The sequence below is a fragment of the Oryctolagus cuniculus genome, chromosome 2 (assembly GCF_964237555.1).
Source record: "Oryctolagus cuniculus chromosome 2, mOryCun1.1, whole genome shotgun sequence".
Classification (NCBI taxonomy): Eukaryota; Metazoa; Chordata; class Mammalia; order Lagomorpha; family Leporidae; genus Oryctolagus; species Oryctolagus cuniculus.
This window is the reverse complement of record NC_091433.1, coordinates 111845060-111865074: the sequence shown is the minus strand read 5'-3', so window position 1 is coordinate 111865074 and position 20015 is coordinate 111845060. Positions and strand designations below refer to the sequence as shown.

The following is a 20015-nucleotide window of genomic DNA, read 5'->3' as shown; positions in this document are numbered from 1 at the left end:
GGGGACTCCGGGAGCCTCACGGATGATGCGGCTGCCGAGAGAGGCTGAGGCTTGCAGAGGATGTTGGCTTCATCAGACCTAGTGAAGGCATTTTTCTCTACTGAGGACACAAAATTAGATGTGGCAGCATTGCCCTTGCCATTCCAAAAGCACTTGCTGTGGTGTGAACGTTTCCCTGCAAAATTCCAGGGTGATGGCGTTCAGTGGTGTTAGGAGGTGGGGCCTGCAGTGGTGACGAGGCCGTGAGGGGTGCTTGCTCGTGAATGGAATAGATGCCCGTGACGGAAGGAGTGTGTCTGCGTGCCCTCTGCCTTCTGCCAGAAAACCGGGTGTTGGTGCCTTGCTCTTACAGTTCCCAGCCTCTAGAAGTGTGATGCATACATCTCTATTTATGAATTGCCCAATCTCAGATCTTCTGCTTCAGCAGTGCAAATGGACAAGATACAACCTTCCTGATTTATGTACTTACTCAAAAGGCAGAGCGACAGGAACAAAGAGAGGGAGAGGGAGAGAGAGAGCTTCCGTCTGCTGATTCACACCCTAAATGTCCAGAACAGCCAGGGCTGGGGCCAGGCCAAAACCAGGAACCAAGAACATCTGGGTCGTCCACAGAGGCAGAAGGGGCCCAGGTGCTTACCATGGGCTGCTGCCTTCCAGGGCGTGCATTAGCGGGAGCTGGCTAGGAAGCAGAACAGCCAGACTGGGACGGGCGCTCCAGGATGGAGTGTGGGTATCCCAGGAGGCAGCTGACCCCACCGTGCCCACATCCTCCCCGAGTGCTTCCTGCAGAGGGCTCGCAGGAGCCTCAGTTCCTCTGCACGGCATACACGCATGTGGCAGAACTGCCAGCTCCTCCCGCTGTGGTCCACTTCTCTGGAGCCACACCTGAAATACCTGCTTCCGCCTCCTCCTGCGCCTCTGGTTACCACCCACCCTTCCTGCAGCAGGGCTTCTTCCTAATGCGAGATCCATTTTGGCACACTGCCATCATAAGGAGGAAAAAGAGGTTGAAAACACCATTACACACAAGCACACACACACAAAAAATGTTCTGACCTTACTTTAGGCAGAGGCACTGCCCCTGACCTGTTTGGTATGAGCGTCACTTCAGAATTCCCTGGGATAGAAGTAGGGACAGTTTGAACCCTCCCAGGGGTTAGATGTGTATAGCGTTAACGTATTCAGCAAGTCCTCTAGCCTAATGATTTTAATGAGTGAATATTTTCGTGTGTATTGCAGTAAAATACGTTGGATGAAGCTTGCATAAAGCCTTGTGTTCTTCTTTTGCATTTCAGAGTTAATTAGTCACCCAATGCTGGCCACCTTCCCCAAGCTCTTGGAGCAGCCTGACGTGATGGACGCTCTCAGGGTGGGTACCGTGCACTCCGGAGGGAACCTGCTTCTGACAGCAGTAAGCAGACTGTGGGGGTGATGCCCAGGCACTGTGCGCTGTTAGCTTGCCCAGTCTCATCCTGCGTGCCTCAGTGTGGGGTTGCTTCCCAAGGGTGCCCCCCGACCCAGTGAGCAGAGGGAGTGCCTGCTGCGTGCACTGTTGCAGTCTCTTGCCGTTCGTTCCTTGGCTTAGGATGACCGCTGTCTGTGTCCTAAGAGCAAAACCCCAGAACAGTCTGCTAGGTCAGTCACTGAGTTTTCGGTGGGAAGTCGGGCATGCACATCGCTTTAAATCAAATTTGACATATATCATCTGCTATCTGAAATAGCAGCCGGTATTAGGTTGCATCATTGGAAATCTCCAATATTCAGCCATTTTTAACTTCAAAAATGGCCATTTCTAATGGTCTAACCTAATCTGCAGCTATTAGAAGACCTGTGTTTGTGCAAGGCACATGCGCAGATGAAGCGACAAGTGCCATGGGGGTGTAGAGTCCAGGGCCTTAAAGCCTCAGGACCATGTTTCTTTAAAAAGGTCTCAGTGGGGTGGACCTTGTAGAAGGCTGGGGCCACATAGGATTTTGGCCCACTGGGATGTCCGTGAAGACATTCTGGGGAAGGGTCCGTGTGAACATTCTGAGGCAGGAAGGAACCGAGACTGGTTTTCTTTTATTATTTTTTTGGAAGATTTATTTTATTTATTTGAAAGACAGAGTTACAGAAAGAGGTAGAGACAGAGAAAGAGGTCTTTCATCTGCTGATTCACTCCCCACAATGACCAGAACTGAGCCGATCCAAAGCCAGGAGCCCAGAGCTTCATCCCAGTGTCCCACACAGGTGCAGGAGCTCCAGGACTTGGGCCATCTTCCACTGCTTTCCCAGGCCATAGCAGAGAGGGGGATCAGAAGTAGAACAGCCAGGACTTGAACTAAGCACCCACATGGGATGCCGGTGCTGCAGGCCAGGGCTTTAACTCGCTAGGCCACAGCGCTGGCCCCCAAGACTGTTCTTGAGAAGAACAGATGATCCGAGTGGAATGTTGCATGGAGGGGAGGGAGTGGTCAGCAGATGGACAAGGGCAGACAGTCTCGGTGTGGAGCAGGAGTGTGGGAAGTGGTGAGGGCCTTGTGAAGGTTCGTGCTTTAGGCAAACTCCTCTGTTTGCACGGAGAGGTGGGCTGACACCCATGCAGCAGGGAGGGGAGCTTAGTTGGGAGGTCACTCCTGTTGCCAAGGGGGAGGTCAGATAGGCCCAGAAATGGAAGGAGGACTTGGTCATCTCCAAAGATTTATGTTTGACTTTGAAACCAAGCCGTGTGCCAGTTGGCTGAGGTTGGTGTTGTGAACAGTAACAGTGAAGTTTTCCAAGATTCAAGAAGGTGTTCGTGGCACGTGGTCCCCCATAGATCACGTGAGTCCTTTAGCACCACAGCTAGAGACTGCAGATTCGCCTTTCCTTCCGCTCCGGAGCCATTGGCATCAGAATAATTTATTCATTACACAGAACGTGCCTACGTTGATTCATTCAAGGAAGATTTCACCAGGGCCCACGCTGGATAAGGCACTGTGCTGGCCACAGAGACATTTCTCTAGGTGTGCAGTAGTCACAAAATCTAGATCCAGGCTGAAAAAAAAAAAAATCTACATTTCCCTAATAAGAAGACAGCTCAGCGATGTGCAGCGGCCTGGCCAGCCATGGAGCTTGGCAGTGGCCACGTTGGAGCTGTCGCTGTGGGTCAGCTCCAGGTACATCCAGATGTGCCACAGGCCATTCCAAAAGAGGCATCTGGGGAAGGCTGTGCACGTCCATTATAAGTGGGGGAAAAGATCCCATCTGAGGCTTAAGCATCTTGACATTTATATTACATATCTGCTGTGAAAACATCTGAAAGAATGGACTCCAGACAGGTACCAGTGATCGCCTCTGAGTCATGGCTTCTTTTATCTGTGTTTCCTTGCATTTTCTACAGTGAATTACTTCTGTAATGAATAATGAAAGCAGTGATCATTTCTAGTCTCTTGGGCCTTCTCTTCGCGGCCTTTGAATAAGAGAGGCTGTGCTGGGGTGGCCCACTCAGGGGACTTCTCAGTCGCACACCTCTCCGGCGTGGATCAAGGGAAGACCCTGCTCCGCAGCCCCCCGTGGCAGGCCAGCAGAGGCGCCACTGTCTCATAGCATCATCTAGAACAAAGCACGTCCTCTGAAGGAAAAGAGAGCCAATGGAGAAGTGTCCTTGGCCTTTCCACTGTCTATGGCCCAAAGGGACCTGGACCCCTTCTGCTCCCATCTCATTGGCCAGAACTAGTCACATGGTCCACTTAAGTTCCGGGTAGCTGTTTGCTGCGGAGGGAAAGGAGTGGATGCTGGTGCGGTCATGGGGACCCCCCCCCCCCGATGTTGCTCCCCACTGAGTCACTCTGACCGAGGCCTCCTACTGCTTGCTGGTGCCTCAGTGAAAAATAAGGCAGGGCCCTGACACTGCACTCACAGTCGGCAAATGTTGCCAGAGAGTAAGTCTAAAGTTGCTAGGTGAGGTCATAACCTTTTTAACTTTATATAATGAAGCGTGTGAGCCGGCTAGTATCCACTTAGCTACATCAGTTTGTGGTTGGTGTTTTAATAACAATGTCACCTGGCCTGCTTGGTAAGACACCTGAAGCGCCGACAGGCTGAGCAGTGCCAGGTGAGGGCCCCAACCCTGTGAGGCTGTGATAACCACACACATTCCAAGCCGTCCTCCTAGAGGGCTGTCTGTGATCCCGTGGGGAGAAGCACCCCTTCGAGGCATCATTTGTTTAATGGGGAAACTCTTTCTTTGTGCTGTGTGTCACATTCACCCAGGGCCTCCCTGCTGAGAAAGCTCCGATGCTTTCAGGTAACCCGTGAAATCAGCCTGTGGCACAGGACACCAGCAAAGCTGCAGGGAACCAGGCCCCGGGCCAGGCGGCCCCGAGACGGGCCGCATTCCACTCCGGCTCACCGTGTGCCAGGAACTGGCACCGTAACAGTCTTCCATTCAGTCTTCCGGGGGTCAGTTCAGCTCTGAGCTTTTTATTTCTTTAAAGAAGCTGTTCTGAGCCTTGTGGACAGATTGGAAATATTTCCTCGCGTGAGTCTCTCACCCCAGCCAGTGTTACCCCGTGGCGGGCGGAGCTGCAGAGGAGCGTGGCGCCTGGCGGTGCTTTCTGTTGGTGTGGCTGACTGCCCCTCACGCCTTAACCCTGCGGTCTTGGTCAGGGGCTGCCTTGGGCGTGCAGACGGCTTGGACTTGTGCGTGTGCCTGATTCGCCTCTGAAATAAATGTGACGATGATAATTATGGGCTTCATGAAAGATGCATGTTTCACGGATACATCTGCCTCGTTGGTCTGGTTCTGGATCGCTTACCAGACGCCTAATGGCAGTCACTCCTACACGTGTGGATGCTGTTGAGCGTTTGCAGCCCTGTCTGTGAGTTTAATTACAGAGTAAAGTTGCAAAAGTGGGGCCAGAACTTGTGAATGCCAGCCTGACATCATATTCCTGTTTGCTTTTTTTTAGAGTTCATGGGCTGAGAAAGAAAGTACATTTAAAAGATCAGAGAAGGTAATATGATTTTTCATGCTGAGCTTGGTATTTGCAGTGGCGTGTTTGTGCGCATGTTCTAACGACACCTCCTCTTTAGCGGAAGTAGCCATGGTCGTCATCCCCCTGAACCAAGCACACTGTGGCACCATGGCCTCAAAGACACTCCGAGAAGGGCTTCCTGAGTGTCTCCAGGGTGAGGGGGACCCTGATCAGAACAGCTGGCAGATCACAGAGTGCTGCTTACATGCAGGGAAAGTTTCCAAGCCAAAGCCTCCCAGTTGGCAAATACATTTGTTTTCCTTTTGAAAAATAAAAAATTTTAGCTCTCAAGTCCGTATCAGGTAAGGAGAAGGAAGAGGAAAACTGACCTGTGCTGAGAGGGAGGCCTGGCTTTGTAGAAGCACTGTGACCGCCAGACCAGTGCTGCGTGAGTCAGTGTCACGTTTGACTCCAAGCTGGGACTTTGCAGTGGTCTGTAAGAGGCCACGTCGTGTGTGCCTTACGATCTGTCACAGCTACTCGCGGCGCTGCTGCAGTGTAGACACCAGCCATAGACAGCGTGTAAGTAACCGTGTGTGGCTGTGTTCTACACGGGCACGTTTGGCACACAGCCTGCCGTTTGCCAGTTCATGATCTAAACGTGGAACGTGTAAACAAATTAAAAGTTTTAAAAATTAAAGTAAAAAAAAATGTAGATCTGGATTCCACATTTGAGCTCCTGTTTGATCAGTGCCGTGTGCACGTGACCTTTGCCAAAAGTGGCAGGCTTGGTGCTAGTCTAGTACAGCGCTGGGATCTGCGTGCGTGGCTCTCCCGCAGCCAGCCTGCCGTGCCCTCTGAGCTGGGGATTGACAGACACACTATATATATGTATATATATATATATATATATATATTTGGACTGTTTTTATCTGTGAGGGTCCAACACCCTCAGGACCAAAAGACACCCCCCACACACACGCCAGGCATTGCTGGAGATAAGCCAACAGCTTCTTCCGCCTCCGTCTTTGGATCCCATGCAGAATACCTGCTCCCCTGCTGTTGCCATAACCTGACAGCCGGCTGTGACCTGCTGTGGTCCAATCAAGTGCATACAGAGCTGACTTCGCGTCATGTCTTCATTATGTTTACCTAGAGCCACACCCGTGTCACCAGAATTAGATGACAATCCCCAGGCTCCTTGACAGAATAGGTGACACTCTCGGTGTGGCTCAGGAGAAACCCTGGTCCCAAGGAGCCTCTCAGCCTCCCAGCAAGGCCTCGGCCCTACCCCGTGTGGACCGGTGCTTCCCTGGGGAGGGCGTGTCCTGGGTGTGGCTGGCTCGGAGCCCTCACTGCCAGGCACGATGGCACCTCGCATCCCACCCCCGAGCTGGCTCTAGCTAGGAGAGCTCCTAGAATTTCAGTGGTGCCGTATGTGCGCTCACCAGTGGCTGTGGCGGTGCTGTTTTCCCAGAGAGACAAGGAGTTCCTGAAGGCCATGTTTCTCCTGGTGTACCACGACTGCGCCTTCCCGCTTCTTCATTCCACGCTCCTGCTCCCCTTCAAGTGGGCAGAGGAAGAGACCGAGGCCGCCCGCTGGAGGTTTATCGCCGACTTCCTGAAGCAGAACCAGGAAAACGAGGGCGCCCTGCAAGGCCTGCTGTCGCCAGCCGGGGTCCACGAGCCTTTCGACCTTTCAGAGCAGACCTACGACTTCCTGCGTGAAGCAAGAGGGAGTGTGGCCTGACAGCCGGGCCCTGGCCCCACGGCCCACCGTCTCACCCAGCGTGGCCTGACAGCGGGGCCCCGGCCCTGGGTCCCACCGTCCCACCCAGTGGCCTGACAGTGGGGGCCCCGGCCCTGGGTCCCACCGTCCCACCCAGTGTGGCTGACAGCGGGGCCCTGGCCCCACGTCCCACCATCCCACCCAGTGTGGCCTGACAGCGGGGCCCCGGCCCTGTGTCCTACCAAGTCTGGGGGGCCCCAGAGGTGGCCCTGGCCCAGCATCCCACCATCCCACCCAGTGTGGCCTGACAGTGGGGGCCCTGGCCCCAAGTCCCACCAAGTTCTGGGGGGCCCTCCACAAAGACTTGAGTAAAATGGCAGAAAACAAGGGAGTTATCACACAGGAGCTTAGATCTTACTCTTTTTGTACAGACCATATGGTTATAAGAAATATTAACCAGTAACTGGGATATGTTTTAAAACAATAAAATAAATTTTCATATAAGGAATACTGTTACATCTAAATTTAGAGTTTTTTTCATAAATCCATTATGTGGGTTTTAAGTTGATGATGTAGATTTCTATAAAAGCAAGATTTTATCAAAAGCTAAATTTATGATTTTTCAAGAAAGTTAAAATGGGAGAAGATATTTGCAAACATGTATGGATCAGATTAGTATCCAGACTATGAATTTCTGAGTATTGCTAATAAAATTTACCTTGTGGGGTCCAGCGCTGTGGCGCAGCGGGTTAAAGCCCTGGCATCCCATATGGGTGCCGGATCTAGTCCTGGCTGCTCCTCTTCCAATCCAGCTCTCTGCTATGGCCTGGGAAAGCAATGGAAATGGCCCCAAGTCCTTGGGCCCCTGCGCCCACATGGGAGACCCGGAAGAAGCTCCTAGCTCCTGGCTTTGGATCAGCGCAGCTCCAGCTGTTGTGGCCAATTGGGGAGTGAGCCAGCGGATGGAAGACCTCTCTCTCTCCCTCTGTCTCTACCTCTCTCTGTAACTCTGTCTTTCAAGTAAATAAAAAAAAAATTATATTGTGGAATGAAGGGGAGATCAGAGCGATCCTTTTGAGAAGTTTGTGTCAATCAGTTGATTCAGTCTAATATTCAAATGGGATAGCTGCAAAAGAAGCATCATTTTTGCCTTTACAGATCACTTCCAAGTACTCTCAAATAATGAGAAAATCTGGGGGCCGGCACTGTGGCACAGCGGGTAAAGCCGCCGCCTGCAGTGCCAGCATCCCATATAGGCGCGGGTTCGGGTCGCGCCTGCTCCACTTCCAATCCAGCTCTCTGCTATGACCTGGGAAAGCAGTGGAGGATGGCCCAAGTCCTTGGGTCCCTGCACCCACATGGGAGACCTCCAGGAAGCTCCTGGCTCCTGGCTCCATTTCGGCGCAGCTCTGACCATAGTGGCCAATTGGGGAGCGAACCAGTGGATGGAAGACCTCTCTCTCTCGGCCTCTCCTTCTCTCTATGTGTAACTCCAACTTTTAAATAAATAAATAAATCTTTGGGGAAAAAAAAAATGAGAAAAACTTCCTGGTGCTGGAGAGCAGAGCGGAGCGACCCTTTCAAAGGTCGAACATGAGCTGGTTAGAGAGACTTGTGACTGCTGGGGAAATCTCCCAAGTCCTCCCTGGTAACAGCGAATTGCAGCGCCGGCATTGAGTGCGTGCTGTGTGTCTGGAGCTTTCGGAGTTCATTCAGTTACTCCCCACAACTTTGGAGGCTGCTTCAAAATGTTCATGGAAATGGAGTTAAAAATAAGGTTATTTTGGTGTAAAAGATGGAAATTCGTGCATACAAGAGGTCTTCAAGAAGTTGATGAAAACGCATATCATGAAAAAAACTGCATGAGTTTTTATTTTATTTATTTATTTGACAGGCAGAGTGGACAGTGAGAGAGAGAGAGAGACAGAGAGAAAGGTCTTCCTTTGCCGTTGGTTCACCTCCAATGGCCACCGCGGCCAGCGCGCTGCAACCAGCGCACCGCGCTGATCTGATGGCAGGAGCCAGGTACTTATCCTGGTCACTCATGGGGTGCAGGGCCCAAGCACTTGGGCCATCCTCCACTGCACTCCTGGGCCACAGCAGAGAGCTGGCCTGGAAGAGGGGCAACCAGGACAGAGTCAGGCGCCCCTACCGGGACTAGAACCCGGTGTGCCGGCGCCACAAGGTGGAGGATTAACCTAATGAGCCACGACCCCGGCCCAAAACTGTGTGGATTTTAACTTACCTTTTAATTCCATCTCGGAGCGCCCTCGTACTCTAGGAGGTAGGTACTGTCTTTTCTGTATTATCCCTGAAGAAGCAGGCCAGGCAGGGTAAATGGTTTGCCTAAGGTCAGAGCTTGTAAGCGGCCCAACTGATTTATCAAGTAAAAATGTCATGTTTTGTTTCATTTTAAAGATTTATTTATTTATTTGAAAGAACCACAGAGAGGGAGAAACAGGAATCTATCCATGGTTCCCTCCCCAAATGCCCTCAACAGGGTGGAGCTGGGCCAGGCTAAAACCAGGAGCCAAAAACCCCACCTGGGTCTCTCACATGGGTGGGAGGGACCCGAGCCCCTGGGCCATAATCCTCTGCCTGCTAGGAGCATGAGGAAGCTGATCAGAGCCACGGAGTAGCCGGGGCTCCAGGCGCTTAAACTCACCGCGCTACACGCCTGCTCCTCTTGTCATTTTCTAGGAAGTTCTGCCTGATCAGTGCAAGCCTTTAGTTATGTGTGAAAATAAAATAGAGGGGGCTGTTTGAAAAAATATGACAAATTAGAGTTTAACCTAAGTGATTAGCGTCTCATCAGAAGTAACTTTTTACTAACAACGTACTCCCTTCAAAGAGGCATTTATTTTTAGAAATCTGTCATTTCTGGGCTTAACATGAACTTCACTTGGTCCTGAATCAGTCCATTTTCCATTACAATAAATACCTGAGGCTCCTAACGTAGCTCACTGTGCAGGGGCATGGCACGGCTTCACAGTGGCGGGGGAGCGCCTACGAGGAGAGATGACAAGGAAGACAGGATTCCTGCAAGCGGGGGAGGGCCAGTCCTGAGTGAACTACCCTGATCCCTTCCAAGGGCGGGGCCCCCAGGACCCCTGCTTCTTACCATCGCCACTCCGGGGACATGAACCTCTGGGGAGCACACTTCAGTCAAATCCAAAGCCAAATCAAAGCGATCGCTATGTGAAAGGGCTTCCGGCCGCCAGGGTGAGGAGGGAGAACCCGGCCGGCCGTGCAGAAGAGAATTCACGAATCACGCAGCAGGCCTGCAGCCCTCCTCAGCCCCGCTCTCAGGCCACCTGTCCACCTTGGGGGGGGGGGGGGGCCTGTGTTGGGTGTGTTCTTCCTTCTGTCACTGAGTTGCCTGCTCTGGGAACCCTGTAGTCCTCTTTTTGAAGCAACACCAGGCCAAGTGGCTCCCCACTGTGAACGTCATTTTCCTGTAGAATCGCTAATTCCCAACATCCACCTTTCATTTTTTCCTAACTGGTTGGCTTTTTCTAAGAATGAAGCCCCGGGTGAGGCGTTTTGAGTGAAGGGAAGTGCTGGCGAGTCCCTCTCAAGGAGTGTCCAGCACAGAGAACGAGCTGCTTGTGGAATGTGTTCTCCCAGACGCTTCCGTGTGCATCTGAGCATGTGTCATGGTTCTGACACACGAGGAAAGCGTGGGGACAGGAGAGGAAGCAGCGCAGTGAGGCGTGGGCCACTGTGGGGTGCACGGCAGGCAGCCTGGATACAGAGGGGACAGAGCCACCTAGGGGGGACAGAGCCACCTGGGGGGGGGTCCCTCCCACTGCCAGGCTCCGCCTTCTCCTCTGTCAGTGGAATCTCTCTTTTGCCACAAAACCTCCCTCACTTTCTAAATGCCACTTGTTGGCTTCCAAAACAGGAAGAGGTTGTCAAGGAGCCGAAAACATCCTGGAAACCAGGCGGGGACGGAGGGGGGTGTCTGTGTTAGGGAGGTGACTTAGCAACACTGAATTAATCAGGACAGCCAAGGTGGGGGAGCAGCACCAGGCCGGCCGGCGGGCGGTGCTGACCAGTGGCTATCCCAGGGTGTCTGCGCATGGCAAGGGGCTCAGGTTGGGGGTTACATACAGCCTACTTCTCCCCAACCTCTCAGTCTCACAACACTAAGTGTCAGATCCATCGGGTCTGTAGGAGGTGAAAAATGGTGCGTCGCCCTTGCCAGGTGCTCCGGATGGATGGCTCCGGGCAGAGTCCACCTATGTATTACAGAGCAGGTGCAGCCTCGTCTTCAGGTTAGGCTTAGGGCCTAATGGGTGAGGCCAGAACACATCTGAAATCGACAATCCCGTGTACAAAGGGAGCAGGTTTGACTTGCTAACAAGGGGCAGCTGGAAACCCTTCAGCTTAACCAAGGAGGAGTCTAACAAAGGAGCAGGGGCACTCCTCTGCCAACGGAGGACTTTGTCCAGCTGCAGCCTCTGGCCATCCTTTGCCGGGAATGACTGCACCTTCCAAGTTGTGGGTTCTCTCAGGACGTGGAAAGATCAGAGGTGGCCATCATCTCGTGCTGCACGTTCCGCAAGGACAGAAACCTACTTACACAGGGCACTGTGCAGGGAAGGTTTACCACCGTCCGTACATTCACCCACTGACTCAACACCTGAGCCCCAGGCACAGCACTGGGCTTGGAGAGACCTGTCCTCCATCCCAACCTAACAGTCACACACCAGGTGAGCAGCAGTCATGCAAAACGGCCACGGAGGAAGGAGGGCGCAGATGGCCGGAGGAGCCTATCAGTGCGTCTCACAGTCATTGAAATTCCAGCAACACGATGGCCTGGGATGTGAATGAGCCACAGAGCAGAGTCCTCTCCAAATCCCACTCTGACGTTGGGGAGCAGTTAGATCAGTTTGGGGGCGACTCTCACTGTGAACTCCCACATCCACTCTCTGCAACCCAGGAATGTATGGATTTGTAACACTGTGTCCATCCAGATCCCCGCTTGCTGTCTGAACTGATGAACTGATATTTAGACACAGGGACCTAAAGGATTAGGGTGGGAGGGGAAGGTGTGGGGTTAAGGGCACCAGAGCAAAGGGCTGCCCCCGCTGGCCCCAGTCTCAAAGGCATGCAGATGGAGGCCTGAGTTTTCTGACTGACAGTGAGGGTGTGCAGGTCTGCCTGCAGAAACTGAAAGCAGAAATCATTCATGGAACACAGCTCACTCCCGGGACTTTGCTAGCGTGTCTGTTTCTCAGACTCTCGAAGACTGGACCTTACCCTGCTCATTCGTGTCTGCCTTTGCCAAGAAGAGATTGCTTTTGTAGAAGAACTTTGTCCGCTGGAGGAGGCCAGCCTGGGGGTTAACAACAGCCACTGAGAGGCTCCCGGCTTGCTGGGCTGTCTTCTGGGTAGGTGCCTCTGCGTAGCTCCGCCATGACTCTCCTGGCAGCTGTCTCTTACCCCTGCAGTGCACGGTATCCACCCAAATCCTTGCAGATACCAAGAACCAGACCCAGTTCTGCCTGCTGGCCACAAGGACTTGGACCATTTTCCGCTGCTTTCCCAGGTGCATTAGCAGGGAGCCGGGTTGGAAATGGAGCAGCCGGGACTTGACCTGGTGCTGATTTGGGAATGCTGGTGTCGCAGCCCCTGTCCACCTGATTTTAGCACTGGGATGGGTGTGATTTGTGGAGACAGCAGTTGCAATCCAGTTGTGTCTGAATCAACAGGCGAGAGCCAGTGAGACACACGTGCACCCACAGCTTAAAGGGGAGGCTATGCTCCTCCTTGTATAGTACTGACATAGGCTACTGGCATGGACATCCAGTCTCTGCTGCCCAACATTCAGCCCCTCTCCGTAGCTCTGCCTCACCTTAGGGGCCTTGTCGAATCAGTGATCAAGCTCCCCTGAAGCCAGCATTACCTCTGAACTCCTCACTTACCATCGGAGGCGATAAATTCCCTTCACTGTGAAGCCGGTTGGAGCCGTCTCTTCTAACGCTCACCACTGAAAGAACCCAAGTGCATGCAACTGCCTGTTCTCCCCCCAACCCCCCGGGCATCTCTGGCTTTCTTCTGGTCTGCTCCGGGGGTGTCAGACAACCTGTACATTGTTTCTGAAGAACACATCAAGCAGTTTATTGGTAGGGAGAGGATTTGTCTGCAAAGTCTGGGTGACTGAGAAGACAGACACAGTTATTCAGACACTGTCCCTGATGGCTGTGGGCCACACGTGATCAAGGTCACTTCTCTCCTCCTGGGGAGGGGCACTGGCTGGAAGACAAAGGGGCAATGGAATAGAATAAAAAGGGAATTCTGGGCAGTGATAGGTGCCCATCTCTGATGGGGAGAGGAGAGACCCCCATCCCCACTGAATGCAGTTAAAAGCCCCAGACAGGGCGCACGCAGCTGTTACCCGAGCAGTGGGAAGATTCTAGAGGAAAAGTGGAAATCAGAGTGCTGCCAAGCTGGTGGTGGGTTTTCCGTTTCCTTTCCTCTGGGACCTGCTGGCCTGGGCTCAGAGACCACCGGAAACCCGGACTGCACACAGGATGCAGACAATGACTTCTCCAACAGAAGTGCTCTCATTCCGGCCTGAGAAAGGGAGCTCCTACGGTCAGAGAAAAGCCCCGCTTGCTTGTGGGTTTCTGGTTCTCTCCCTCCCTGCCCTTGTGATGGTGGTGGCTGCAATCGCGATGGTGGCCAGACAGGCACCGAGAACTCAGGGGGAACCCTTCCCTCTGCCCAGAGGAACTGTGCTCCCAAGAGCACGGGGAGAGTGCTCCTTCTCCCTCCTCCTCTCTTTCCTCCCCTCCCCTCCCCCTCTCCTTTCCCCTTCTGTGATTTATCCCAGGAGGTAGACTGGGAAGAGCAGGGAAATAAAAATCCTGGTTTTTACCCGGAAGGCTAAGAATGGGAGGGGCGTGGCCTGGGACCTAGCAAGCCTGTGGGCGATTGTGGAAAGGAGAGGGGCTAAACAAAGTGACGTCATAAAGCCGTAGAAGAATGCCTGGGTTCACCCCAAAGCTGACCCTAAACAGAAAACCGAGAGATCTCAGAGTAGAGCTGCAGGGGCTAGCACACACCCCATGTAGATCAGCACAGCCCTACACAGCCCTGCACAGCCTTCCAAACTCAGTTGATGTGAAAACCATAGCCCAGAGAAGGCACATAGGAACTTAAAGCCCGAACCCATTAATGCTGCTCGGTGAAACAAACCAAGAACCAACATTCCCCATACGATTTAAAGGAGACCCGTAATCCCATAACATGAGGCTCATGTTCAACCCCAAATTACGTGATAGTTGAAGACCCAGGAAAATATCAACGTCTCTGAAATGAAGACAAGAGGAAAGAACGACTTGGAGGTGGCACAGTTGTTGGAACAGAGACACTAAAGCAGCCGTTTTCATCACGCTCCAAGAACTACGGGGAAAACCCTTTGAAACGAACGGGAACAGAACATCTCAGCGGATGAGTAGAGCATACAAAAAGGGAGCAAGCTGAAAGTTTAGCAGCGGGAACTACAATAACCAGGCTGAAGAAGTCAGTGTCGGGTCAGTTGTCGTGGCGCAGTGGGTTAAGCTGCCGCCGTTGACGGTGCCTCCCAAGTCAAAGCGCCAGTTCCTCTGCTGCTGACCCAGCTTCCTACTAAGGCTCCTGAGAAAGCAGCAGATGATGGCTCACGTGCTCATGCCCCTGCTCCCTATGGGGGAGACCCAGATGGAGTTCCTTAGAGGCTCCTGGCTTCAGCCAAGCCCAACCCTGGCTGTTGCACACATTTGGAGAGTGAACCAGCCGTGGAAGACCTCTGTGTCTCCCTCTGTCTCTCTGTCTTCCAAACAAACAAACAAATCTTTTTTAAAAATCAGTAATAGACTCATCATATTGATGGCTCAATAAGAGAGTGTAGATGACAGTGGGAAGAGCCATGGAACTTGAAGCCAGATCAATACAAATGGTGCAGTCAGAGCAACAGAAGGAAAACGGATTGGAAAAATAAACAGATCCCCAGGAACCCCTGGGGGATACTAAAATGTCTAACGTCCCTGTCAACAGAGTCTTGGAAGGAATAAAGAATGAGAACAGTTAGAGAAAAACAAGGCATTAACTATGGGGCTAGGAGTTGGCTTTGTGGCCCAGCGGGGTAAGCTGCCACATCCTAGACAGGAGCGCCAGTGCAAGCTCGGGCTCCTCCACTCCCAAGCCAGCTCCCTGCGATGTACCCGGGAGGCAGCAGATGACAGCCCAGATGCGTGGGTCCCTGCCACCCACGTGAGAGATCTGGGTGGAGTTCTGGGCTCCTGGCTTCAGCCTGGCCCGGCTCTGGTTGTTGAAGGCATTTGAGGAATAACCAGCAGATGGAAGATCCCTCTCTCTCTCTCTTGCCTTTCAAATAAATCAATCACATACATATAATCACATATACATATATATATGCCAATAATTTCAGTGACTACAGATTTCTTATTAGAAAACATACAGTAAAACAATGTTTTTAAAATCCCAAAAGAAAAAAAAAATCTGCTGAGTTAGAATTCCATATTCCATAAAACATGCTTTAGAAATGAAGGTGAACTAAAGACAGTCTCAGGCCAGCGCCGTGGCTCACTTGGTTAATCCTCCACCTGTGGCACCAGCATCCCATATGGGCGCCGGGTTCTAGTTCTGGTTGCTCCTCTTCCAGTCCAGCTCTCTGCTGTGGCCTGGGAGGGCAGTGGAGGATGGCCCAGGTGCTTGGGCCCCTGCACCCCATGGGAGACCAGGAAGAAGCACCTGGCTCCTGGCTTCGGATCAGCACAGCGCCGGCTGTGGCGGCCATTTGAGGGGGGTGAACCAACAGAAGGCAGACCTTTCTTTCTGTCTCTCTCCCTCACTGTCTAGAACTCTACCTGCCAAATAAATACATAAATAAATAAAAGACAGTCTCAGATGAAGAAAACCTGAAGGAATTCATTTCCAGAAAACTTAAAGAAATGCAGAAGGAGGGGCCAGCACTGTGGCGAAGCAGGTATTGCCACCGCCTGCAGTGGTATCCTTGGGCCCCTGCATCTGGGTGGGAGACCGGAGGAGGCTCCTGGCTCCTGGCTCCTGGCTTCAGATCGGCACAGCTCCGGCCATTGCGGCCAATTGCAGAGTGAACCAGCAGATGAAAGACCTCTCTCTCTCTCTCTCTCTCTCTCTCTCTCTCTCTGTGTGTCTCTCCTCTCTCTGTGTAACTCTGACTTTCAAATAAATAAATAAATCTTAAAAAAAAAAAAGAAATGGTACTTGTCTGGGTAAATACAGTAGACTTCTGTAAGGTCATAGCACTGTCTGATGTCCTCCATGTACGGAGATCTAACACACCCTGCAGCTGCACCGAGAGGCAGCAGCTAAGGGGCCTCTACAGGGAAAGGGTTCTACATTCCACTTAAAGTGGGAAAATACTAATTACCAATGTCTCCTGAAAAGCTAATTGTGTACATTGTACCTCGTAGAGCAGTTCCTAAGAAGACAATACGAGTACAAACCATCATCATTAGAAATGCAATAGATGAGGCTGGCGCTGCGGCTCAACAGGCTAATCCTCCGCCTAGTGGCACCGGCATACCGGGTTCTAGTCCCGGTCAGGGCGCCGGATTCTGTCCCAGTTGCCCCTCTTCCAGGCCAGCTCTCTGTTGTGGCCAGGGAGTGCAGTGGAGGATGGCCCAGGTTCTTGGGCCCTGCACCCACATGGGAGACCAGGATAAGTACCTGGCTCCTGCCATCGGATCAGCGCGGTGCACCGGCCGCAGCACGCCAGTCGCAGTGGCCATTGGAGGGTGAACCAACGGCAAAAGGAAGACCTTTCTCTCTGTCTCTCTCACTGTCCACTCTGCCTGTCAAAAAAAAAAAAAAAAGAAAAAAAAAGAAAGAAAGAAATGCAATAGATGAATTAAAATGGAAAACTGAAAATATTTCTAAAAACCACTGCAGGAAACAGGGAACAAAGCAATGAAACACAGAGAAAATGAATAAAATCTAAAAGAAAATATAGACCTAAATTTTAAAAGTCAAGAACTACATTAAATGTAAATGATCTAAAGCCACCAATTAAAGGTAGAAAACTTCAGAATGAATTTTAGTTAAAGATGAAAACAGTTAGGGGTGGGTGTTTGGCTCAGCAGTTAGGGTGTTGCTTGGGAGCCTGCTCGCCATATTGGATCCAAGTCCCAGCTCCACTTCCAATGCCAGCTCCCTGCTAACACACACCCTGGGAAGCAGCAATGCCAGCTCCCTGGGAGGCAGCAGGTGATGGCTCAAGTCGCTGGGTCTCTGCCATCTACCTGGGAGGCTCAGATTCAAATCCCAGCTCCCATCTTTTGCCTGGTCCAGCCCTGGTTGATGCAAGAATTTTGGGAATAAACAAGTAGATGGAAGATCCTTCCCCCATGTCTGTCTCTGACTTTCAAATAAAATAAAATAATATAATAATAATATTTAAAACACCCACATTTTATAATAACTATGAAAAACTTTATAAATATAGTGGTACAGATAATTTAAAAATAAAAGGAGGGGAAAACACAAGGGATCTTCCAAAAGTTCAAGGAAATATCCACTATGAAAACTCTGTGCCTAGATTTCAATATTTTTGCACCCAAATAAACATATTTTAATTGCATTTCCACAAAGTTGTAGACAGCACACAGATGCCAAGCAGATTATAATATACACACAAGGGCTGGCACTGTGGTGCAACTGGTTAACGCCCTGGCCTGAAGCACCGGCATCCCATATGGGCACCGGTTCTAGTCCCAGCTGCTCCACTTCCAATCCAGCTCTCTGCTATGGCCTGGGAAAGCAGTAGAAGATGGCCCAAGTCCTTGGGCCCCAGCACCAGCATGGGAGACCTGGAGGAAGCTCCTGACTCCTGACTTCAGATCAATGCACCTCTGGCCATTGCAGCCAATTGGGGAGTGAACCAGTGGATGGAAGACACCTCTCTCTCTCTCTCTCTCTGTCTATAACTCTACCTGTCAAATAAAAAAATCAGAATATAAACAGTAACAGTGGAGGTGCCCGCCTTGCTCAGGAAAGAGAGCCAGAAAAGAAGTGATTTCGGGATTAGAACTAGATAAGCAAGTATGGATGCAGCTTGATTTGATACGCCCATCGTAAACTGGAGATAATGCAGGTGATAAACGCACATAGTGTACCTGACCCACTGAACAAGGCAGGTTAGCCTAGCCTGCCTTGAATGTGCTCGGAACGTTTGCTCTAGCTCCAACCCAGCAAGGTCAGCTAACATGAGGCCTATTTTATCATAAAGCAGCATCTTGTGTAACTCACGGGACGCTGTACCAACAGCGACAAACAGAACGGTTCTAGGGGTGTGCTTCCGCACCACCGCGAAGGCAGGACGTTTTAGGTCAAATCATTGTACCTCGGGACTATCTGTGTTCATTACCAAAACTGCCCTAAATGTTTTCATTTATGTTATCTCATTAGATCCTCCCCCGCTAACCCCCCCCACACACACACAACCAGAGCCAGTGATAACCGCATGAATAGTACCAATTACCGTTTGCAAGGCTTTTGAGATTACTTCGCTTAATCCTTAGTCACAGCCTCACACCAGACTTGGCCTTGTGTCCGAATGCGTTCATGCCCACAGTCCCAGAGATATGTGAGGACTTCAAAAAGTTCATGGAAAATGGAATCAAAAGGTAAGCTTATTTTGTTGCAAAAGCATTTTGAAACCTATGTAGCTTCTCCGTAATACCCATTCTCCATGAACTGTTTGAAGATTGTTTGTGTATTGAATGTAAAGACTTTTTTTAACAATTTATTTATTTATTTAAAGATTTATTTTATTTATTTTAAAGACAGAGTTTCAGAGAGAGGTAGAGACAGAGAGAGAGAGGTCTTCCATCTGTTGGTTCACTCCGCAGCTGTGCTGATCCGGAGCCAGGAGCCAGGAGCTTCTTCCAGGCCTCCCATGCAGGTGCAGGGCCCAAAGACTTGGGCCATCCTCCACTGCCATCCCAGGCCATAGCAGAGCTAGATTGGAAGAGGTGCAGCTGGGACTAGAACTGGTGCCCATATGGGATGGCGGCGCTTCAGGCCAGGGCTTTAACCTGCTGCATCACAGCGCCGGCCCCTAATGATGTATTTATTTGAAAGGTAGAGTTATGGGGGGAGAAGGGAGTGAGACAAAGAGACAGATGGGCCAATCCAAAGCCAGGAACCAGAAGCTTCTCCCAGGTCTCCCACGGGGGTGCAGGGGCCCAAGGCCTTGGGCCATCTTCCTCTGCTTTCCCACGTGCATTAACAGTGAATTGGATCAAAAGTGGAGCAGCCAGGACTGGAACTGGCACTCACATGGGATACCAGCGTCACAGGTGGTGACAACCTGCTATGCCACAACGCCACTGCCCACCCCCACTTCTTACAATCTCTAAACTTCTCAGTGCCTGAGGTACATTATTAACCCTATAGTTTTCTTACAAGGGGCGTGATTAGGGTATGCTGCATACTTATTTGCAGATAAGAATACACCACCTGTTTAAATAGAAGCATGAAATATGCCAAGTTTTTACAGCCTTGTTTTCCTCGGGCGGAGGAGCAGCCTGAGGTCCTCTCTCTACCCGACAGTGCCAGGGACTATGAGCTGTGCACGGTCACTCTGTCACAGGTAAAACTGGAAGAGCCGAGCAGAGCTGGGATGCGCGGAGCAGTGTGCCTGCTTTGCCAGGGGGTCATCGAGGGGGGCACCCCTTCCTTCTGAGCCCCTGCTATAGGACCAGGAGAAGCGGCCACCAGGCAGGCTTGGGGCTCACCCGGGTGTCCACTTGCTTTTCCTCCAGACACCATTGCTTTGGGCTTCATTTCACCTAACTCCTCCTGACCCTGGCTTCTCACAGACCAGGCAGAGAGACCCAGAGAGCTGCCCCACCCGCCTGTGCCCTGGAATGCACAGTGGAGAACGCCAGCCTCTTGTCCTGGGCTTCTGATTACCCCAGCGCTCAGGGCAATCTTCCCATCACCTCTGCTAACCCAGGAGGAAGGGGCTTGGACCCCCACCCCCACCCCCACCCCCACCCCTCCGGCACCCCCAACAGACACAGGGCACCAGGCCTTCTGTTTTCAGGGCAAGTCAGAAAAAATAAAGCTGATTGGAGGGCAGAGAGAGAAACGGCTCAGTCTCCGAGCTCTGTTGCTGGATGCCAGGCCCAGCCCCTGTGCTTAGCAGGGCAGCGGCTCGGAGCCCAGCGCCTGGCTGGCACCAGCTGACAGCGGAGTGGGGACAGAAGATCTCGGCCCGGGCAGGTCCAGCCAGCTGGGCGCTTTTCAGATGCCCTTGTGGTGGGCTGTCCCCCCTTCCTCCCATAGAGGGA

General features: G+C 51.8%; 1 protein-coding gene and 1 long non-coding RNA gene across 3 annotated transcripts in view; one reads left to right on the top strand and one right to left on the bottom strand.

Moving 5' to 3' along the window:
• The window catches only part of NPHP1 (nephrocystin 1), a 58474-nt gene extending 51300 nt beyond the window's left edge, over positions 1-7174 (top strand). For both annotated transcript variants that reach the window (XM_051836307.2, XM_008253984.4), the window contains exons 18-20: positions 1296-1369; positions 4932-4976; positions 6415-7174. In XM_051836307.2, the coding sequence (XP_051692267.1) occupies positions 1296-1369; positions 4932-4976; positions 6415-6687 (392 nt within the window). In that variant the 3' untranslated portion in view covers positions 6688-7174. The remainder of the gene's footprint in view (positions 1-1295; positions 1370-4931; positions 4977-6414) is intronic.
• Positions 7175-12764: 5590 nt separating this feature from the next.
• LOC127488200 (uncharacterized) lies at positions 12765-14438 on the bottom strand. The gene is made up of 3 exons (XR_007915733.2): positions 13553-14438; positions 13070-13264; positions 12765-12927 (listed from the first exon to the last, which is right to left on the bottom strand). It is a non-coding gene; the product is annotated as an uncharacterized lncRNA (long non-coding RNA).
• Between the last annotated feature and the right edge of the window lie 5577 nt (positions 14439-20015).